Source organism: Ricinus communis, chromosome 5 (assembly GCF_019578655.1).
Source record: "Ricinus communis isolate WT05 ecotype wild-type chromosome 5, ASM1957865v1, whole genome shotgun sequence".
Lineage (NCBI taxonomy): Eukaryota > Viridiplantae > Streptophyta > Magnoliopsida > Malpighiales > Euphorbiaceae > Ricinus > Ricinus communis.
Window position 1 is genome coordinate 25805022 of NC_063260.1, and position 23205 is coordinate 25828226.

General features: G+C 32.9%; 2 protein-coding genes across 5 annotated transcripts; one reads left to right on the forward strand and one right to left on the reverse strand.

The window, feature by feature from the left end:
- The first annotated feature begins 1933 nt into the window (after nt 1–1933).
- Nucleotides 1934–5839, forward strand: LOC8287441 (protein SGT1 homolog A). Of its 2 annotated transcripts, none has more exons than XM_048375054.1 (10): nt 1934–2315; nt 2449–2518; nt 2624–2748; nt 2939–3038; nt 3880–3976; nt 4117–4182; nt 4481–4628; nt 4887–4969; nt 5080–5184; nt 5527–5839. In XM_048375054.1, the coding sequence occupies exons 1-10, from the start codon at nt 2156–2158 to the stop codon at nt 5632–5634; spliced, it is 1062 nt and encodes a 353-aa protein (XP_048231011.1). In that variant the 5' UTR covers nt 1934–2155; the 3' UTR covers nt 5635–5839. The 2 variants fall into 2 exon arrangements, with proteins under 2 accessions (XP_048231011.1, XP_048231012.1); XM_048375055.1 differs by having other exon boundaries at nt 4481–4619.
- Nucleotides 5840–13156: 7317 nt separating this feature from the next.
- LOC8287442 (E4 SUMO-protein ligase PIAL1) lies at nt 13157–22518 on the reverse strand. 3 transcript variants are annotated; one of them, XM_015715753.3, is made up of 16 exons: nt 21731–22517; nt 20964–21036; nt 20402–20467; nt 19701–19766; nt 19521–19603; nt 18106–18157; nt 17957–18028; nt 17291–17358; nt 17153–17201; nt 16997–17081; nt 16785–16886; nt 16636–16687; nt 16179–16230; nt 15373–15489; nt 14374–15276; nt 13157–14098 (listed from the first exon to the last, which is right to left on the reverse strand). In XM_015715753.3, exons 1-16 carry the CDS (start codon nt 21925–21927, stop codon nt 13364–13366), a joined length of 2772 nt encoding a protein of 923 aa, XP_015571239.1. In that variant the 5' UTR covers nt 21928–22517; the 3' UTR covers nt 13157–13363. The 3 variants fall into 3 exon arrangements, with proteins under 3 accessions (XP_015571239.1, XP_048230058.1, XP_025015080.1); XM_048374101.1 differs by lacking the exon at nt 19701–19766 and having other exon boundaries at nt 21731–22518; XM_025159312.2 differs by lacking the exons at nt 19521–19603; nt 19701–19766; nt 20402–20467; nt 20964–21036; nt 21731–22517 and adding an exon at nt 18229–18409.
- Nucleotides 22519–23205: the final 687 nt, after the last annotated feature.

Consider the following 23205-nt stretch of genomic DNA (forward strand, 5'->3'; position numbering starts at 1 on the left):
ATCATTAAATGAGCAATAGGCCAAAATATAAAAATAAATTAATAATACTAGATCTATTACAAAATAGATGAATCAATATAATATATTTTTTATCATGTCTCATTCCTAAATTTTATATTATATTATTATTAAAAAATTATTATATTGTTCTTTCAATTTTTATAATTTACTGTATTTTATATTTCTTTTTACTACAACACTAAATTTATTTCTTAAGAATATGTTAATATTTTTATAAAAAAAAATATTATAAATTTTAATCAATATAATTAAAAGTAAATATAAGAAGAATTAATTTTATATTTTCAAAAGAATAAAAATAATTCTAACATTTTTTTTCTCCAAACATGATCATTATGGTTTAAATTTATAAAATGCATTTTAGGTTTATATGTTATAAATTGTAGGTTCATCACATGTATGTCCGAGGTTCATAAGTTATAGCCTAAAAAATCATAAATTAACAAATAAATTCATATATTACGAACAAGTTCACCAATAAAAGTTAATGAATATACATTTCATATTTAATGAATTTTACACTAATAATAGATGAATAAACAATTTATAAGTAATAAATCTAAAATTTATATTTAATATACTTAGCAGTGATAACATATGAATATACAGTTTATAAGTAATAAACTTAAAATTTATGTTTAATTAATATGACACTAATAACAAATGAATGTATACTTTATAAGTGATCAATATAAAGTTCATGTTTAATGGACTTGACACTGATAATAAATGAATATACTCTTTATAAGTAATGGATAATATCGTCCGTACATAAAATAAATAAGTATTCATAGGTTAAATAATAACAAGTTCATCAAATATACACTTGAAATTCATTTAATATAGCACACATATTAATATTTATAGAATAGTCATTTAGTTTGAATTAGCTATTTGTTTCCTATAATTAAGCTTATTAAATACTTTATTAATCTAAATAAAATACTTAAAAAAATATTAATTAGTATAAATATACACTTTACAAGTGATGAATCTAAAGTCCATGTTTAAGAACTTGACACTAATAATAAATAAATATATACTTTATAAGTAATATATATACCATATGCGTATAAACTAAATCAATATTCATATGTTAAAAAATAATATATTCATTATCTATAAACTACAAATTCATCAAATGCATACTTAAGGTTCATTTAATATAGTATACACATTAATATCTATAGAAGAGTCATTTAGTCTCAATTAGCTATTTGTTCCCTATAATTAAGCTTATTAAATATTTTCTTAATATAAATAAAATACTAAAAAAATATTAAGTAATATGAATATATATTTTATAAGTAATGAATCTAAACATACATTTTATAAGTAATAAATATATTGTCTGTGCATAAAATAAATCAGTATTTATAATTTAAAAAATAACTACAAACTACAAGTTCATCAAATGTATACTTAAAGTTCGTTTAATATAGTATACACATTAATATTTATAAAAAAGTTATTTAGTCTCAATTAGCTATTTATTTTATATAATTAAGCTTATTAAATATTTTTTCAATCTAAATAAAATATTACAGAATTATTAATTATTATGAAATGAAGGAAGTAACTATTAATATAATTTTAAATAAAAAATAATGAATAATAAATAAAAAGTAAAATAAAATTTAAAATTTAATAATTAATAAAATTATTAATTTATTAAATATTAAATATAAATATCATATTTTAAATTTTATAATTAATTAGTTTGTAACATAATTATTTTATTATTTATAAAAATATATATATAAATTATATACAATTAAAGAAACAATCCTGGAAAATAAAAAATTATGCACCTATAAGAAATCTAGATTTACAATGCTGTGGCATGATATAATTTACCCCTTTAGTAAGTTCCTTTTCTTTTCGAAAAAGAAATAAAATAAATCCATGGACCCTAATTTGGGCCAAAACATACTCTCCCCTCCACTCTTCATCTTCTGCTAGCCCCGCAGAAAAGAACTCCTTAGAAAGTCTCCATATCCACTCCGGACAAGGAAAGAATCATTTTTCTTTTCCCTCCATCACCATCTTATATTCTTACATAAACCCAAGACTGACACTCCATCTTCCATAATCTATTTCATTTTGAACCCAAACGCTTTTTGGTATTTGAACAATGGCTCAGGAATTGGCGGAGAAGGCGAAAGAAGCAATATTTGAGGATGATTTCAAGCTAGCCATTGATTTATACTCTAAAGCTATTGATTTGGACCCCACTAACCCCGAGTTTTTCGCTGACCGTGCTCAGGCCAATATCAAACTTAATAACTTCACTGGTATTAACTCAGGATTCTGCTTTATAGTTTTCAAAATTATTGGGTTTTAGATTTCTTGATATTTTGTTTGCAAAGTTTCAGATTTTTTATGTTGGTTCTTCTTTTTTTCCCTAAACAATTAACGGTTTTGCAGAGGCTGTTGCTGATGCAAACAAGGCAATTGAGCTGGATCCTTTAAAGGCCAAGGCATATTTGCGTAAAGGGTATGATACAAAATATTTGTTATTATTGGTTATTGGTTTAATACTGCCCTATATGTAGGAATGAATTCAAGGATTTATGCATTAAGAGTAATCTTCGTCATGCAGTACTGCCTGTATTAAGCTTGAAGAATATCACACTGCCAAGACAGCACTTGAAAAGGGTGTGTCTTTAGCTCGGGATGATTCTAGATTTACTAAGTTGATTGAAGAATGTAATCAGCGAATTGCAGGTATAAACATCTTGGGAGAGAACTCTTAGATATATTACTTGCTGATATAGTTAAAAAAAATGTTTCTCTATCCAGATTTTGAATTGACAAATTTTAAGGATTAACCTTCACTTTGATTTTTAATTGCTTGTTCTATCACTGATTTGTTAGCACTTAGCTGTTTATATGATGAATATGGATTTCTTTTCAGAGGAGTCTAATGATCTAAGCAAGTCTTTAGCTCCAAGTGTGTCTCCTGTATCGGTTATTTCCCCTCAGATGGTCATCTCCTCAGCAAAACCAAAATACAGGTTTGATGGGTTCTGTCTTTCTTTTTTTTTTTTTTTCCTTCTGCTTGGTTCATTTGTTTTTTCTTTTTCCCACACTTGGTATTTTTGGTGTCAATACTAAGTTTGTTTTGAACTAATTATCATTTTTATATGGGTATTATTGTGCTGTACTTGTGTGTAATGTGGGAAGAGGAGGAGCTGGATGAAGGCAGCTAATGGGCATATACAATTTTCATATTTACTTAATTTTTGTTGCTTTAAAATTTAAGTGAACAAGAGAATAACATTCTACTGACGTGTTTATTTTTGGGACAGATTATGCACTTGGTGCATAATTTTGGTGGCTCTTGCTTTTTATCAACTCAAAGCATGAATGCTAATACATAAATAGTATGGTGAACGTTAGGTGTCTAGTTGAACAAAAATATTGTGACTCGGAGATCCTTTCCCCCAACTCATACGTGTTTTCTTAGGTCTTCAAGTAACTGGTTTGTCAGGAAATATGCGTACCCATATTTTTCCACTGCGGCGTGCATTTCATGCCATTGCCTGTCGTCCCGCTTCTATTTGTCTAGATGTAATCCAAGCGGGTTCAAGTGCCTGAAGAGCATATCTGTGAAACAATACGATTACCTCGAAAAAGGCTTTTGTGATTGCAAAGGCCATGTATACCTTTAAATTTTATTGATTGATCTTTTATTGCTAGTATGTGTTAGGTAAAAATGCTAGATTGTTGTCAAGTAGTCTTTTCAAGAAGCAGCAACATTGTTGCCAATTTAATTGTTTTCTTTTCTTTTTTTCCTTATTCTCTTTCTATTAAACTTGTTATCGGTTTTATGAATAATACTTGATAATCAAACAGACATGAATACTACCAGAAGCCAGAGGAAGTCATTGTAACAATATTTGCAAAGGGCATACCAGCTAAGAATGTCACAGTCGACTTTGGTGAACAAATTGTATGTCCATTTTCTGGGAAATTTTTTTGTTTCTCCTTTCCCTTATTGTGCAAAAAAAGATGCCCTTATTTCACTCTGGGATGTGCTATTTTATTTATCGAAGCTACTGACAGATTCTCAATAATGTCCTTATCTTGCAGCTGAGTGTTACCATTGATGTCCCTGGCGAAGATGCATATCATTTTCAACCTCGATTGTTTGGAAAAGTATGTCAGTAACTTCTCATGCTTGGACATTTTTTTGCCTATGTTTTTTCCTCGAAAGACTGTTATCTGCTTAACTGAGTAGTACATGTTTATTTTACTTAATAATCCATAATAGGTCTCTTCATGAGTTTGCTTCTGTTTCTCATTCTTTTAACTGAGATGATATATTTAGGAACCTATGTATGTGTTAGAAGCTGGCATGTTCTATTAGTTCCATAATCTCATAATTCGAGTTTCCACAATTTTCTTCTCCTTTCATACTGAATAATCTAACTTTTGCATTGGCTTTGAGAAACAGATAGTGCCTGATAAAAGCCAGTACCAGGTATTGTCAACCAAGATTGAAATTCGTCTTGCAAAAGCTGAAGTTATCAACTGGACATCTCTTGAGTATTGCAAGGAAAATATAGTTCCTCGGAAACTTAATGCACCATCAGGTACATCAGGTACTTATATTGGCTACTGTTGCTACATTCATATATCAGAAGCATGATTCATCTGGAACTGGTTTCCCTTGAAGTAGAAATCAGTTTAGTCTAGGCTTCATAGTTAGATAATTATTCAATGCCAATCTAAGACCATAATTTGGAGCCTTCTTTTTCATAGTTACAACCTGCAAACCAGAACTTGTGTATAGCCAACATTATGGGATGGGATCCTTTATAATTTATTTCTAATCAGTTTCTGTCTTTATGAATATCCAGTTGGATCTCAAAGGCCTTTGTACCCGTCTTCCAAAACAAGAGCAAAAGATTGGGATAAGTTGGAAGCCGAAGTTAAGAAGGAGGTTTGTCTAACAATATATATATAATATTGTTTTCTATATCGGATTCCTTGCTATTTGAGGGCTCAGATGTCAAATGTAGGTATTGATGCTATAATGGTCCGGTATTTTAGGAAAAAGATGAGAGGCTAGATGGTGATGCAGCTTTGAATAAGATGTTCAGGGACATTTACCAAAATGCAGATGAGGACATGAGGAGGGCTATGATGAAATCTTTTGTAAGTTCCCAAGGATCTAGTTTCTTGAACAATCTGATCTTTCCTGTAAATAGCCTCATTTTATTTGTTTCATGGATGCTTTTCATTCCCTTCCAACCTTTTCTCCAGTAGAGTAGCCTCTTGTTGTTTGTTTGTGTCCTTCCTTTCATTTGGTTTCTTCAGTTAGTGGACTGAATTTGGCCTGCAAGATATGCCTGCTTGGACAAATCGATTACTGAAATCAGCAATAACTGAAGCCAACCAATTTTAATTAGCAAGCGAGACAACATGACCTCTTGTAAATTGAAATATTTTCTTCTTCTGGTAGATAGTAAATTAACTTTCATCGGTGCAATGGTACAGGTAGAGTCGAGTGGAACGGTACTGTCAACTGACTGGAAAGAAGTGGGTTCCAAAAAAGTAGAAGGCAGCGCTCCAGAGGGCATGGAAATGAGAAAGTGGGAGTATTAGTGCAGTATATAACATGTCACTACATGAACATCCAGGATTTTTTACTTTCTTACAATTGCACTTTTCCTTTTCCATCAGGGATCTCAGCCGCTGTAAATTAAATATATATACGTTTTGAGATTATTTTGTTTCTGACGGGACACTGTTAATGGTTGTAGTTGATTGGTTTTATTAGCAATAGGAGAGCCATATTCACATTCGTTTACAGAAGATTCAAATATACCGTCAAATTAATAATTTCTATTAATTATAAATTTTTGAGAAATCAACTTTGTTTCTCTTTAGATAATTGAACTTAATAAACTAATAATTTTAAAATTATTAATTTTTGGTCTGTTAAGTATTTTAGTTATAAGAATAAGTCTGAGCATTTTCAATGCAATTGAATTTAATAAATTAATAATTTTAATAGTTATTAATTTTTGGTCTGTTAAGTATTAATTATAAGAATAAGTCTGAGTATTTTTAATATATTTTTTATATATGTTAGATTTTTTATTTGAATATTTTTTATTTTTTAAATATAAAGTAAAGAGTCAATTAAGTTTTCTACATATGGAAAGCTAAATTTCACTTCTTATTTTATATTTAATATATATACTATAAATTTTTATATATTTAATTTAATTGATATTTGTAATTTTTATTTTTTTCTGGAAAAAGGCTTAAAAATGCCCCTAACGTATAACTTCTGGTGCATATTGGCCTTCTAAGTTTTCTTTTAGCCAGTTGCACAGAATATCTCGTCAAACGAAGTTTTTAACCATTTTTTAGAACGGAGCTGAAGATCGTTAAAACTCCCGTTAAATGGAAGTGAGGTGGCAAATGGTAGGACCTATAATCCAACGGAAATCCATCACCATCTCCCCTTCTCTTTCATTACTTTCCTTTTCATGGAAATTAAGGGACCCTAAATTAACCAATTGATTCCAATTAATGTCGACATCGTCATCATCAACAACCACAAGAAGCAATGATACTAAGGTTCTGTGAATGTCGAAGGTTTTGCGAATGCCGAAAGTTACAATCGTCGAAAGTTCTGTGAAGGTTGAAATTATGGACGTCGAAGATTGTATGAATGTCAAGAAGTGGTGTAAAAGTTGAAAGTGTGGAGATAGAAAAAAAGATGAAAGGGAAGAAATGAAAGAGATTGAAGATTTGCAGAGTTGATTTGCAAATTGAAATGGAAAAGATGTGACCTGAGTTGAGGAATTTGAAATCTAGCAAAGAAACAGAAATTGAAGATTTGCAGAGTTGTCTTGTTAATTGCATTATTAGCTTGGATTGTTCATAGGGATTTGGTGGCACAATGTTTTTTTTTTTTTTTTTGTGTAATTTTGTTAATGGTTTGACAAAATGAAATTATGACACTTGATTGGTAAAAGTGCTACAAATATCTTTCATTTCTTTCCTTTCATCTTTTCCTCTTTCTTTTTCTCTATCTTCACACTGGCTATACACTAAAATGAATTGTTGTAAATGGAAAATATTTGCTAAACGACATTGATAATCATAACCAATGACCAAAAAGCAATAACATTGGTATACTGCAGTCAATATTGAGCTAAAGTATCAACACCACTTGCTCACAAGCAAATAACAACAAAATAGCAATAATATACAAAAGTTACTGGCATCCCCTGTTACTGCAGCTAAATGTTGCTCTAAGGCATAAAATACCAAAGTAGCAACAAAATTTGAAAAAAATGCAAGCTCTAAGGCACAAAACACCAAAGTAGCAACATAATATTCAAAAGAGATTGCTTGCTCTAAGATACAAAACACCAAAGTATAAAAAAAAATATAGAAAATGTGCTCTAGTCAACTATTGGTAAACTATTGGTATGTTATAGTAGCATCACTAACTATCTTGCCTTTCTTCTTCTGTCTGCCTATTAGTTGCTCTTTTTGAGCTTGCAACTATGAAGAGGTAATTGCAACTCCTCCTCTCCATTGTAGTCCTGGAGGTTCAAATGGCAGGTTAGTAGCAAATGTAACTTCTGAGCCATCTCCAGTGAATTTAATTGTCCTTGTAATGGATGATGCATCCCTTTTCTCTTTGCTTCTTCTGAAGTCTCTTTCACATGGTATTGGGAACCTAGTTTGAGGATCAATTTCCATTTCCTCTGGTTGTAGACCTTCACTAATTACTCTTTCAGTAGTTTGTCCAAGCTGTGAGTGTCAAAATGTCAGATTAAACATGCCACAAACTAATATTTATAAGAAAAAAATAAGTATGAAAAGTTCACTGACATTATAAGTTGTTCTTCCTGTATTCAAATCCACATGACATCCAAAACCAGTTGTCCTCCTTGAATTTGTTACACACTGTCCTCCTAAGCTTCTTGCAGTTTCAGTTGGTGATGTGTTGGAGCGATTCTTCTTTGTGGTCAAGCGAGTTGCTATGCTTCAAGCGATTCTTTGTGTGTGCAGTGTGCTTGTTGAAGCAGTTGGTGGTGTGCTTGCTGAAGCAGTTGTTGTTGTTCTTCAAGCCTTACTTCTTTGAAGCAATTGGTGGTGTGCTAAATTTGGACCACTTCACGCTTTGCTTGTCAAGGCGATTGATGATGTGCTAAATTTGGACCACTTGATGTTGTGCTTGCTAGAGCACTTGTTGTTGTTCCCTATGAAGTTGAAGGCAAACAATTACAATCATTAGAATTTCAAAAATTAGATAATATAAATACTCAATGTGATGCAGAACTATGTATTTTACCTTCTTGTTCTTATTTGGATACTTAGTTCTATTATGTCCTTCTTCTGTATACAACCCACAACTCTGATTCTTGCCCTTCTTAGTAAGCTTTCCAATTTTACTGCTTGTATTAGGCTCATTTGATCCTCGAATTCTATTCTTTCTAGGCCTGCCTGGCATCTTAGTCAATGGAGGAGGTTCTATTCCCTGGTATTCCTCACATCTCATAAACCTTTTACTAGGGAGTGGCAATAATGGCAACTTATATGAGGCTAGATAAGTTGACTTATGATAAAAATGACTGATATATGAAAAAGGATCAAGCTTGGAATGATATAGAGCACAAATGGCATGTTGGCATGGGATTCCTGTAAGATCCCATGCCGTACAGGTGCACAACTTTCTATCTAAAAAGACTGTGTGCTTATTGTTACCTTCCCCAATCTTATAACCATCCTGACCATTGAATACTACTCTGCAACCTAAAGCATTTTCTTTATTATCTTGGAACAAAGCCATACAAGCTGGACTACACTCATTAATCCACCTATCAACCATTTTTCTTTTTTCTTTAATTCGATTCATTGCTTGTAGCCTTATTTCCTCTAACATACTAACAATAGGCTTATGTCTTGCCTCTAGTATCCAGGAGTTAAAACATTCAGAGATGTTATTATCCACCATATATGACTTGGATCTGCTAGAGAAATAGGCCATGCACCAACAATGAGGTGGATATTTCAGAAGGGTTTCTGCTGCCTTCTTTGACACTTCACCAAGAAGCTCTAAATTATCTTTGAATTCCTCCTCAAATGTTCTCCAAGCACAAATCCAAAACTTTTTCTTCAATTCCCCCCTCTCCATTGCTTAGACCAGTTGGAGTAAATGTGCCTCGCACACCATCTGTGCTCAGCAAGGTGTAACACATTCTTCACAGCATCAATGAGACCCTAAAGCATAAAAGAGTAACCAATACTGTAAAAGGCTGTATAGTTAAAAAAAAAAAAGAAGAGAAAAGGCTCACAGTTGCCCCTAACATATAATCTCTGGTGCAGATTGGCCCTCCAAATTCTTTTCTAGCAAGTTGCACACAGAGGTTATACATTAGGGGCAACTTTGAGCCTTTTCCCAAATAAAAATACATGCAAAGAAAATGAAAAATGCTGACCTTTTGCATGTCAGAGATTACAGTATAGGCTGCTCCATCTCCAAGTTCAAGTTCTTGCTTTAGCCAATGCAAAAACCATCTCCAATTATTCTTATTCTCTTTGTCTATCACTGCCCATGCGATAGGCACCATCTGATCATCACCATCTTTGCCTACTGCAGTAAGAATCTGGCCCTTAGTAACCCCTTTTAAGAAACATCCATCCAGACCTATGATAAGTCAGCATCCAGCCTTCCAGTTTCTCTTAAGAGCATCAAAACACAAGAACATCCTCCTAAACACCCTTCTTCCTTTTTTCAATGCTTCCTTATAAAACTCAATCTCTGCTTTTGTACCAGGATTGCTTCTTTTAAGTACAGTTGCATATGCTTCTAAATAACCAAACTCCACTTTGAAACTCCCATCCATTTCTTGGATTATCATCCTCTTAGCCCTTTTACACTTAGCCAGACTAACATTAATTTTTAATAAGCTCTCTACATCATCTTTCATTTGTTTTATCTTAATTGAAGAGTTTTTGTAAATCCTACCCTTGAAATAATTGGCTAAAAACCTAGCAGTAGCATTAGGGAGTGAGAAATCCCTAAAGCACCTATGCTAAGGTATTAGTGTCTTTACTGCTAATCTAGAGTTTTTGCCATCTTTTGAAATGAAAAGCACAAAAGGGCAGCTTTCCTCATTTATACATTTAACCCTAAGTCTAAATGGTTCATTTGGATTGACTTTTAGCTTAACACCTAGAGCTACTCCATAGTTTGCTATTGCTTGTCTAGCCTAATTAGCATTAGCAAAGGTCATTCCAAGCATGAAATGGCTTTGCCCATCATCTTTATCATATCTGACCCTCTCTCTAGGTGCAGACTGTTCAGGATCAGTTTCCTCCTCACTAGATTCTTGACTTCCATCATTTTCATTTATGTTTGCACTATCATCTTCACCATCCTCTTCCTCATTGCTAATATAGCTTGTAGGTTCAGAACTATTAATAGGTTCTTCAGTAACAATAGACTCAGGTTGACTAGCATAAGCTCTATTATTTTGATTGAAATAGCTACTCTGTGTAGGCATCTCATTGTTAATGTTTGCAGCAGATGCATCCATATCAACACTTCATTCAATTCCCAGAATATTTGGTTCAAAATATTGGGAGTTATCAGCATAGAAATCTATTTCTCCTACCCAATTATATTTGCTAATGTAATTCAAAACTCTCCTAATTCCCTCATCATCTTCAATTAAATACAATCCATCTTCCATGTCTTTTCCAGGTTCAAGTACAAAAATGCATTCTACATTTGCATACCCAAGCAAATTCCTATATCTATCCTTAATATATTCATAACGGAGGAAGTCAGAATCAAAATCATAAAGTATATCAATATCACCATCTAGAAAATCAATTTTTGGATGTAATTGCCATCTACCACCATAGTTAAATCTCAGATTTACAATACCAGACATTCTGCATAAAATAAAAATAAAAACTTTAAAATCATTTTCCAGGATTGGGTCAAGTAATAAACAATGCTAAAGCAAACGTGAGGACCAGTATTTCGAAAGGGACAACTCAACATATAATATTAAAAAGCAATTACATTTCAAAACAGAATAAAACAATGAGACCCACATGTTTCGCTTTAACATACCTGTTAACTCCAACTTACAAACACAGCCGTAACTCACTTTGTTGCTATATGGTTGAGTGGTAATTTCTCTATTTCTTAGGGTTAGAAAAAACGAGCTTCAATCGATCGATTTGGTTGTTGGGATTCTTTATAACAAGTTACAATCTTCCGTTCTTTACAGCAATAACTTCCATCCACCATTAAATATTTTTTATTTCAGAAGGAAAAGATGGCTAGCAAACGTGTCCCGCTTCTTTATGAAGTTGTTTTCTTACATGTGGGTCCTACCAACGGATATATAATTTGAACTTAACGATCTTCAGCTCCGTTCTAAAGAGGGGCTTAAAAACTCCGTTTGACGAGATATTGTGTGCAACTGGCTAAAAAAAAAAACTTGAAAGGCCAATCTGCACCAGGGGTTATACGTTAGGGCATATTTGAGCCTTTTCTCTTTTTTATTAATAAAATTTAAAGAAAAATAAAAAAAATAAATTATTTTTGTTTATAGAAATAAAATATAAAAACTCTATTAAATTTAAGTGAAATGTTTTATTTTTTAAAATATTTTTAAAAAGTAGCCTGGGAATGCTTTTACCTTTCGAGAACAGTAGTAGAATTGTACTACTTACGAAAGAACCAGTCAATGTGTTTTCCGTGCCGAGTGCCAAAATATAAAGCAAACAGCCCTCTTGCATGTTGCCATGTATAGAATGAGTTTTCAAGGGGTTTTTCTTAATTTAATGTTTTTGAAAAAAGTATTTCTCATTTTTAAGATAAAAATCTGTTAGGTTTTCATTTTATAGTTTTTTGAAAATAAATTCTTAATTTTGGGTGAATATTACTGAGGTGGAAGCCAGATTTATTAACCAAGTTATCCACTATTTCAATATTGGCAGATAGTATGTGAAATCGGGAGTTAAATATTAAAATTTTTACTATTATTATTATTATTATTGCCTCTATTATTTTTATTAAAATATTAATATATATAATTTTAATAACTTTAATGATATTTCATATATTTAATTAGTTTTTGGTAAAAATAAGTATTTTAATTGGTTAAAAATATGAAACTTTTTTTTATAAAATTTATAATTTAAATGCAAAAGCATAAATTAATCTAAAACATATATTAAAAGATAAAACTAAACCAAATTAATATTGTTCGATTCAATTTAAGTTCATTTAGTAGTCGGTTGATTAGATTCAATTTGATATTTTGAGGATCTTTTGTTTGGTTTATTTTGTTTCCTAATTTCATTTAAGTTCACGTTTTCTTATTCTATAATTTCAGTTAGCTGAATTTTTTTATTTTTAAAATCTTTGATTTTTTTTTTTTTAGTTCAGTTCAATTGTTACTATTACTATTATTAATTTTATAATTAATAAATTTAGTTTTAATATCATATCTATTATTATTACCGTAGCTATAACTAAGATTACTATTATTAGTAGTAGTGAAAGCCCGAGTTTTCAGTAGATTTTGATATGCTTAGCAAAGGTTGAACATCAGCTTATTAGTTGAAGTCGGTGAGAAATCTGTAATCCTAAGATTGATTTTGTGACGAATGTTAAAGAGAGAAAGCATTTGCTTATTAAAAAAAGGTTGTCAGCGTAAGATAAGCTAATCAGGAAACTCAGATGCCGTTGGGTTCACATGGATGAATACCAAGGAAGAGATAATCCATGCGGTCGCTGATCAGACGAGCAAGTAGAGCTTAGTTAATCCAAGCAAACAAGACAGGGAAGCTGATCAGGAAACTCAAAAAATGTTGTTGAGTTTACATGGGTGACTACGAAGGAAGGGCTAATCCATGTTGACGCACGCTCAGCAACCGAACAATAATTAAAACTATCACGATAATGATAACATGATAAAAGTTTAGGCACTGTGAGCAAACGCAAGAATGCATTAGCATATCAAACGTAACTGAGGGATCCATTTAATGCATTGACCTGTACCCCATTAACCAATATCGTCAGCGTAGCTAGTGACAGATCCTAAATCAGCTAAATCTAACAGTCGCTGAGAGCACCTTGAAACGAGAATTCACATTATGTTACCCTATCAGTCAATTAGCGCAAATTCACTGAAGTTAAAATATGGTATGAACCAAAGCTGATCTTAAACCTATGTTATAACTTTACAAAATCGACCATATGCCATCCCCGATATATTTACAGACATCCCAGGCAACCTCTATCAGTATCTTCAGTAATCTAAAGACTAATATATAACAATCACGGCAGAGTATCAGAGCTCCCATCAATACTGGCAGATTGAGACATTGCACTATTTTGTTTCCGAGGGGTATAGAAATTCCTGCTGTTGGAAAGGAAAGCCTCCAGTTGTGGTGGAACATTGGGAGGTGATGGGTTTGAACTGGATGATGGTTGTGGAGTTTGAGTTGGTTGTGTAGGCTGAATTATTAAATCTTTATATGCAGAAACAGCCTGACTAGACAGGCTTCCGCGCATTCGTCCTGTAGGCTGCCAGTTGTGCTCTGATGACTTCTCTACAACAGCGGCAGTTCCAGAGTTTACTTGCAGTTCTCCAACATTTCCTCTCTGCACTATTGCTGATGTCCTAGTTGCATCAGTATTCAAGTATGAGGTCCCTCTGGATGTTGGAATTTGAACTGGTACTGATGGTGGCTGTCTAGTCATCTGGACTTGTCGCTGAGTAGCAGCTGTAAACCTTGGATATTGACCATTTGGAGCACCCGGTGTGCTACCAACCCCTTGCTGGGTTTGACTCCGTGGGAGGGGGAGAGCTGAAGATGATCTGCCTATACTTGGAGAATGACTTCTGGATTGAGGCAACCGAACCGCTAGGTGCTGATGTAAATTCTGAGACTCAATCCGAAGCCCAGAAGATGCACTGGGAGCACCTGGGAAATTATTTGAAGTTGCAGAGCTAGCAGCAAGCTGGATTGGTTGTCCTGAACTAAAAGGCAGATCTAGATGGTTCCGGTTCTGTGAGAAACAAAGCAAAAATGCATAAAGACACAGAATATGGAAACTGAATGGCTCAACTGCAAATTAAGGAAGCAAAATGCAGCAAAAATAAAAGCAACTAAGATTAGGAGCCAGACTAATAATCAATTGAATTGCTGACAGGACAACAAATCAAGTGGACTAGTGTTCCAGGAATCCTCATTGACAATGTTCTTTAAGGTCAACATGCATTTAATTAAACAACTGCATGACACATGGCAAGATGAAGGGATGAAAAAGAAGATGAACCTAACCTGTGCTGATGAGGGATGCTGCAATGAGGATGAACCTTGATGAGGATTAATATAGGATCTTGAAAAATGCTGATGCCTGTTCGCATGATTGGAAGCTACGTTGATACCAGTGCCCGTAGGTGTCATCGGCAGGGCAGCCTGAGAAGCAAGTGACGGCCCACTGGGAATAGCAGTATTCATATTAGCTCTTGATCTTTGTTGTTGAACCGGTGTTTGTGGTGAAGCTGGGAGGGCCTGAACTGCAACAGGAGTCCTGCTTATATGTCTGGGTATCTGTCTCAGCCTCCCGTACTCAACATTCACAGCTGCATTTGCAGCTGCATTCATAAGTTGTATCTGTTGTAACTGCCTATTGTCAGAAGCAGAAAACTGACTTGGAATTGAAGATGGGAGATTGTAACTGCCCCCAACATCATGGTTAAGTGCAGGAGAAACGGCATCAGTAATCACAGGAGATGTCAAAGAATTTGCAGGAATGGACCCAAGCATTCCATTAACCAATTGTAGTGCTGATGCAGTACTGGAGGTTCCAGACACAAGATTATAGTAGATATCGGACCAAAAGCTATCCTCTGCTTGACTAACAACATTCTGGTCAACTGCATTTGCAATATTCAATTGTGATGGCGTGGTTAAATTAGCAGTAACAGGTCGACTTTGAAGAGTAGCCTGGGAAGGTTTCCTGTCTTCAATGTGACTTGTACTAGCAACATCCATTCTATCATCATCCTCCGTAAGATCCACAACACTTGCAGGTTCTTGCACTTCAGGAATGTCCTTTTGGCAATCAACAACCTCTTTTTGTGTATGATCTGTATTCTCATCAGTTTCCAAGACAGCCTTCCATGACCCATCAGCTGAGATGATCACATCAGCAACATTGTCCCCCACTTCTTTCAGAACCTAAAAATGAACACAAGAATAGAAGAATAACGCATGTTTGATGCAAGACAATATCAATACAACAGAATTGGCAAATCAAAATCCATAGCTACTTGCCTTGACCATGTTTTGGTCAATACGAATATTGGTGTAGCAGACATGCTGATTACAATGTGGGCAGCGCCAAGACGGCCTCCTTGAATTTATATTGACAAAGTTGCTAAAATCAAAACACTGAAGCAAACAGATATCAGAGACAAAGAACTCATTAACAAAAAGAGGAAGAGAGATGACAAGATTGGCAAAATCGATGTGTTATCTTGACATTCACAGCATTGGTGTCAAGTGCTATAACAAATTCTCACTGATATACATTGTGATAGATTTAAGCATACTATCTTCCTATAACATATTCTCAGTGATATAGATTGTGATAAATCTAAGCATACTACCTTCCTATAACATATTCTCAGTGATATAAATTGTGATAAATCTAAGCATAATATCTTCTTAAGAAAGATTACAGAGTTGAGAACAAAACTACTGGCAAGGCCTAAGATTATTCTTCCAAAGTTCAGAATTAAGCTGACATCTAGACCAAGCCAGAAACAAGTTTATGCCATACAAATCAACACCTTAGACAGGGCTTCAAAGGCAACCACAGCAGTGTATTTTTCAAATGATTAGGTGCATCATACAGAAGTCAAAAGTTGGACATCATTATCCGGACGAAAGCCTCATTTAGCACAAGATTCTACCAACATCATCCAAAAGAATCACTTACAAAATCAAGGTGCAATCAATCACCAGTATTTATTTTATTGCAAATTCAAGATGGTGACCAGTAATACATGTATTAATATAATCCTGCTATTTATTTTAGCAAGTGTCATCCATAATCTGACAACACAAAGAGCACTTACCTGAAGATGCTTGCATAAATATCCTTTGACAGGAATATGGATACGTCTGTAGCTGTTTGAGACGGGAGCCGGTTAGTCAACAAAAAATCAAATATTTTGGTTCATAAAAGGATAAACTGAAGCATTATATCTAATTTCTCATTCACAAAGTCCGAAATTTTATTTCCATAAAACTTACCAAGCATATATGTCATCAATTGAACAAGCACAGGGCACATTATATCTCTCTCCCTTAGAGATTTATATTATTGAAAAAATGGACTGCAACTACCAGTTTCTTGGAACTAGCTTAAAACAGGGCTCACCCAGTGCACAAAGTGCTCCCAAGTTGCCCAAATGATGATAATGTTTCTCTTCTCTTTTTATTTCTTTCCTAGGTAACATTCTTTTAAAGAAAGGAAATAGCCAAGAGAGAAATTAAAATAATAGAATTACAATAGCAAGTACCATTGAATACCTGATGGGGCAATTGAGTGATACTCGTGATGGACCCTCAATTATGTCAGAGTCTAAGACACCAAAGCAATAATTATAAAAGATGACAATATGAACGCCACATAATAGTATAAATTTGTTAAAAAATAATGAAACACTCTATGAGCATACCTGGATCTGCTGCAGCAACACTGGAATCAACATAATCTAATAGCGCAGGAGTGCCAGATAATGGTGTCATACTCATAAAAGCAACAGCTATGATATAATGACCTTCATATTTTAAAAATAAATAAATAAATGTCAAACATGGATCACAAAACAATACCATAATACATAATCATAATACCCTTACACAAAGAAAGCACTTCTTTCAAGCATACCATTAAACTGACCAACAGCTTGAAGAAGATTTGTCCCATATTTAAGGATGCCTGTCACATTTGTTGGTACCTGTGGTCCTGGGTCCTAACAAAAACAATAAGTATTATTCCCAACCTTTGCATTAACTAACCAAAGTAAGTTATGTTACCACCAACCATTGAAACATTAGTTCTCCTCTCAACTCCTTTCCCATTTAACAGAAAGCTACAGAGGTTAAAAGAAAAGGTAATCAGAATATATTCTACTGAATTAAACCATAAACAGAGACAGAGTTGAGGAAAGAAGGTTCATACTTCACTTGCTGTGGACTTATAATACATGAAGATGTCTCCAGATTATCTCTCTGTGCCACAAACAATCGCTGTAGGCCACAAAGCCACAAAGACAAGACAATGAAACAAAAGAAAATTAATACTAGATCAAGCTCTTTTTCTGTTCTAAACAAATGACGAATTGAGTTCGGATATCCTGCTACGAGTACACACAAGTACAAAAAGTATAAAAATTAAAACCAAGAGCTGATATCTGCAATAGTTTGTTCATCATCATATGTCTATGACTTGGATTTACCACAATACAAGACAATTGTTTGATACTCCACAAAGGACTATCAATGTACACAGTGGAAATAACCCAAAATTAAATGTTTAGCACCAGAAAGTATAGGGTAGCAACTGACACCATACACTGTGCGGGCCAGAAAGTTAGAGAAAATCTAAGCAGCCAAGCCAAGAGTCAGTTAGAACACATTCATCAAAAGAACCTCTGCACCAACTCCTATAGCGAATATGCGCATTAACAAAGATTATGATCTGGAGTTGCACTGATAGATGATGTAGACAAGAATATGATGCACATACACTTGATTCCAAAACCAAAAGATACAGTAAAAAAGATTCTAGACAGAACATTGCACCTTATACCATCCTTCAATTCAAAACCAAAGTAAGAAAACTTACTATTTTGTCCTGTGGAGAATGCATTGTATTCTTTGAAATGTGAAAATCGATTACATACGCTCCATATCCAGGCTACAACACAGATCCATAGATTAATGCATTCCATGAAGTGAGTAGAAAGGTAAAAAAAAAAGGGAAAAAGAAACTACCTTAACTTCAAGAGAAGCAAGTATATTCCCCATTTTCATCAGCGGATAAAATCTGCAGTACAATAAAAATCAGAGCAAGATTTTAATTCTGATATCAAGACATTTAGATATCATGAAAGGAACCTTGACGAATTTTAGATGCAATTTCCCTGTGTATTGGATGACATTCACGGCTATATCATGAAAGACAGCCACCCTGACAAATTATTGGACCACCCCTCAAACTGCGTACACCATTCCACTAGCATAGGAAGCAGCAATAGGATAACTGCCAACAATGTGCATGTTGCACTAAGCATACACTCTAAACAGTGAGCAGAAGAGGAAATTAGGAAATTGGGGGAAGATAGGTGGTTTGCAAATCAAAGACGTCAATATCAATGTCAAAATTGACAACTCTATAAGCTTTTGGGAAACATGGTCATAATTACATGCTTGATCTTGTAATAGACAATAAGCATGAAGTAGTTGCCTAGACATACTGTAAGTTAAACGACTACAATCATCCACAAAAAAGAATCGATGTCTAACCCATGCAAAACTAAAAAAGATAATGATCAAATGCTTTTTAGTCTAGCCTACAAGTCCAAAAACTTCCAGTGGATATCATTTGCAGAAAATAAAATGGGAATAACTAAGGGCTATTTACTATGGTCTTATGTTTTATATTTTTCGTGTATAAGAAGCTAAAAATATTCTTTATTTTTGTTGTAAGTTTTCCAGAACTGTTTAAATTTTATAAAATATTAATTTTTATTAGTTATGTAAATACTACTACTATCATATACATCTGCTAATTAAATTAATGTATTGGCATAAAAAAGAATAATATATAATATGAATAGAGTCCGTTTAGGTGAGCTTAGGATCCATAAGAAGATAAATTAAAGATACAAAATACTTGATAGTTGATGCAAAGAATTATGGATGAAAAAGGATCATTTTCATAGGCTACTATATGATCTGTTCAAATGAAAAAATAAATGGAATAGTATATGTTTATTAAAACAAAGGAGAAAAAATAGAAGATACATATATATAAATATATATATATATATATATGATGTATCTGCTGATAAAGAAACTACCCAGATAGATGAGGAGTTCTAAATCATATAAAATTTTGAAAAGGAGAAGAAATAGGAAGATACATATATTTTAGAATAAACGAGATTTTTGAAAATGAGAAAAAGAAGTCGCAAGTCCGCTAGCAAAATTAAATAAATAAAATAAAAATTTGGTAAACCACAAAATGTGATTTCGTAGTTGTATAAACAGTTCAAAAAAATTTTAAAAGTAAAACAAATTTTGTTTATTTTTTACCTAGAAAAACAACAAATGGAAAACATAAACAAATGGACTGTCCTTCAGTAAATGGTGAAAAAACAAGATACAAAAAATTAAAGAGTTCTGACCTGGAAAAAACTGTTGAGATAACAGAAAGAGAATCACATGTCGTGGTACTAAAATCTCCTGGACTGCAAAAGGTGTTTCCGATCTATGAAAAATGCAGAAAGAATATATTACTAAAATTTATGTGATTATTACATCATAGAATCGGACACTCAATAAGGAAAAAGAAACTGGAGCCCAACCTCATTAGCAAGAGTTAAAAGTTCTTGAGAATCCTTAGGTGAAAACCATCCGATCTTACAAGCATTCTACCATGTGAAGTACAAAAATTAACAAGAAAGTTTGAGACAAATGAAATTAAATGAATTCTGGTAAATAAATTATATGAAACTGTAGGATGTTTCAAAGGAAAAAGAGAAAACAATTAAATTCTAACAAATTTCTTTTTTCCAAATAAACTTTTCTCAGACTATAGGCAGTCTGACCATAATGCTATTATACTAACATGACCAATAGAAAATAGGTAACACATAAAATCTGAAGGAAGGCATGTCATGCCATCCAAGGGAAATTTAGTTATATTCATTAAAAAAAAAAAAAAAAGGAAAAACATAAAGGAATGGAGCTTTTACTTTCATACAACCTCAGTAAATCAGGGTCTTATAGGGGGGAAATTTGGAGACATGGGAGCAAATCTCACAACTCAAACCTCCTTTAGAAAACCCCAATCATAAAATAGAACTCGAGTACTAACTACTTAATACTCAATTATCTTTCTTTATAGTGAAGAATATGGCAGAAGAAGTAACTCATTCGGAACATAAATTACATTCCAAACCAAAATTCTTACATGTCGAGAAATACATCGCAACTGGATTAAAGTGTCAATGGAATTTAGAAACCAAGCACACAAGCTGGACTTCTTATCACTGCTTTCATTTACCTTGACAGAAATCATAAGAACCATGATAGCCGCTTGTAAAAAGAGATCATGTTTACGTTGGCACACCTATACAAAATAATATAAGCATGAGAACTCATAAATTAAAGAATGAATAACAAGTAGTTCACTTGTAAAGTACCAAAAACCAGCGTCACTATCTGTACTACAGAATGCAGAAATTAGATCAAGTGAGTGAATTATATAAGAAACTCCAAAGAATCTTGAGAAAGATACAAGGACCAATTTCAAAATTAAATACTCGTATAACGACTATTTGTAAATATCACATATTATATGTAGTAGGACTAATGCCTAATTGATCTAACTTATATTCATAGTTTACTTGAATGTTTTAAAATATTTTACTTCCAAGCACTTTGAGTTTCAAGAATAATTGTTTTGATTATTGCTAGAAGACACTGAATACAGATATCTGTACTTAATAAGTTCAATTACAAGGCTTAATATCAACATTTGCAACCTCATGAAGCTAGTTATTTGGAGATCGAAGCAACTAAAAGAAGTAAAAAATTTAACATTAACAGGATATGACACACGTCACCTGTTTCAATAGTGATGGTAAGTCTTGAATTTTGGGAGGAACCTCATTGTTTGCAACTGCATAATCAATACCTCTGCATTTATCAAAGTAAATATAATCAAGTCCAGAAAATAAAACCCCATGCCATGGAAGGATAGACAATAAATAATATAAATATAACAATAAAAGAAAAAAGAAAAAAAAAATAAATAACAGAAAATGACAACGTCTTACAGTAAACACTGTTTTAATTGAATTTCATGTGACGGGTCGAACATATGTTTTATTCATTCTGAATGAAACCCTTATTTCATGGAGTTCAGCCACACTACAACATGTTCCTAAGCTCTCTCGCTGTCTCTGGTCATGAGATCTCATTCACCTTGTAACATAGCCAACATATCTCCAATCTCAAGAATCATAAGTAATCTATTAAAAAACTAATTAGTTAGCTCGGTCATGTCTTACTTCTCTTTTTCCCATTGTTTTAGCAATTTGCGTCCTTAAAAAAAGTTATTATCTCTCTTTTTCACTAAGCTTTTGTATGCCCTCCAAAGATATTTAACATAACTGTAATTTCTATGAAAAAGAAAATTCTAGTGATTTCTCTCCAGAAAATAAACATTAGCATAAAAGCTAAAATAAAAACACTAAGCAAAGTTAACAGCCTATAAACAAACTAAAACAAAACAACGAACCAAAGAAAAAAAAAAAAGTCCAACAGTATCAACAAATAATCATTGTCTTTAAAATCATAAGCAACCTGTAGATGTTTAAGTAATAAATACCTAGCAAGAGAGAGGCAGAGATTGAAAAACTCAGTATTAGAATTGCCAGAGCTGCCAGGTCGGAGGTGCGTGGCCAATCGGTCCGCCACAGCCGCTATTCTGAAAATGTTCGCGAATGACGGCGACATCTTCTGCTGCCCCGCCGCTACTGCCGCCCCTGACACCGCCGTCTCCGGCACCAGCGTTCCCATCATCATCTATTCTCTTTCTCCCTCTCTCTGAATGCTTGCGTTCTGTACCGCTGCTGAAGTCATAACTGTTAAAATAGGAATAAGATTCAATTTGGTCCCTAAATTTATTGAATAAGTTCAATTTGGCTTCTTTTGACCTTTTGGGCTAATTCAGTCCAAAACGTTACTTTTTCGATTCAGATTGCTCTTGAATAAGAGTGTGATTCAGCCTAGTAAAATAATTAATTAATTAATAATTTCTAAAATAATAACTTCAAATCAAATTCGCTTAAAATGCCAAAGAAAAAACCTAATCAAACTTATGGAATAAGTACAGGGCTTATTCCATTAAAATAAAAGGAGTGCAATTTTTGGTACGGAACATAATGTTACCTTTAAGAGAAAAGGTTTGATTTTGGGTTATATTACGAGAATGCCTAAGAGTGCAGGTGGTAAATCAAAGAGCTCTTCGTGTCAGATATATGAAAAGAAAACTAGAAAGCTGCCTTGGCAACTTGATGAGGAAGGTTATATAGTCCGCAATTGATATTTCTAATTATTAACTATGATTCTTGAAATCCAAAATTATTCGCAAGTATATATTTGCATCCTGTGTGATATTCTTTAAATTTAAAAATCAGAACTGTATATTTTTTTTATTTAAAAATTTAAATATATATAAATTTGATTAGTAATAAATTAGATATATTAAGATTTTAATAAAAAGCATAATTGATATTATCAGTTGAAGTTGAATATTTTGAAATTCTTTAATAGAATTTAGTTAAACTATTAAATATATTAATTATGATTAGAAATGTACTGAAGCTAATATTTATTTTCTCTCTCATTCATCTTCAAAGAATCTAATAACCTAAAGTCATTTTGACTCGTAATTTATATAAAATATAATTTAAATTGACGACACTTTTAAGTTCATCATCATGCTCTGATTTCAGTATTCAATTGGCAAATTCAGATACACCTGTTTGCATTACTGCATCCTTCAATGTTTTCTATTTTTCCCCGAAAGATGCTACATTGCTATTCATCCCCTTTGCTACCACCTGGAGGTATCAGTTAATGTTCTTTTGTTCAGATCATTCATTGCAGTCTTCATGTGTTGTTATTGTTCTTGCCATCCCCTGTTCCCTATCTTTTTGCTGACTCTATATTTTTATAACTAATAATTAATATGATTAATACTCTTGTCTCTGCCAGTATATATTCTACTCGTTGATTATTTAACGTTTGATCGACATTCTCTTCTTCTTTGTAACGTCTGACATTCTCTTCTTCTCTGTA

Bases quoted from the DNA above. Each gene is read 5' to 3' on its own strand.
- LOC8287441 (XM_048375054.1), top strand. From the start codon at position 2,156: ATGGCTCAGGAATTGGCGGAGAAGGCGAAAGAAGCAATATTTGAGGAT. The intron at 2,749-2,938 runs GTATAAACATCT...ATTTCTTTTCAG, and splicing joins ATGTAATCAGCGAATTGCAG to AGGAGTCTAATGATCTAAGC. The intron at 5,185-5,526 runs GTAAGTTCCCAA...GCAATGGTACAG, and splicing joins GGGCTATGATGAAATCTTTT to GTAGAGTCGAGTGGAACGGT.
- LOC8287442 (XM_015715753.3), bottom strand. From the start codon at position 21,927: ATGATGATGGGAACGCTGGTGCCGGAGACGGCGGTGTCAGGGGCGGCA. The intron at 17,359-17,956 runs GTAAGTTTTCTT...TGTGGCCTACAG, and splicing joins ATTCTCCACAGGACAAAATA to CGATTGTTTGTGGCACAGAG. The intron at 16,887-16,996 runs GTATGCTTGAAA...TAAAATATGAAG, and splicing joins AGCTGTTGGTCAGTTTAATG to GTCATTATATCATAGCTGTT.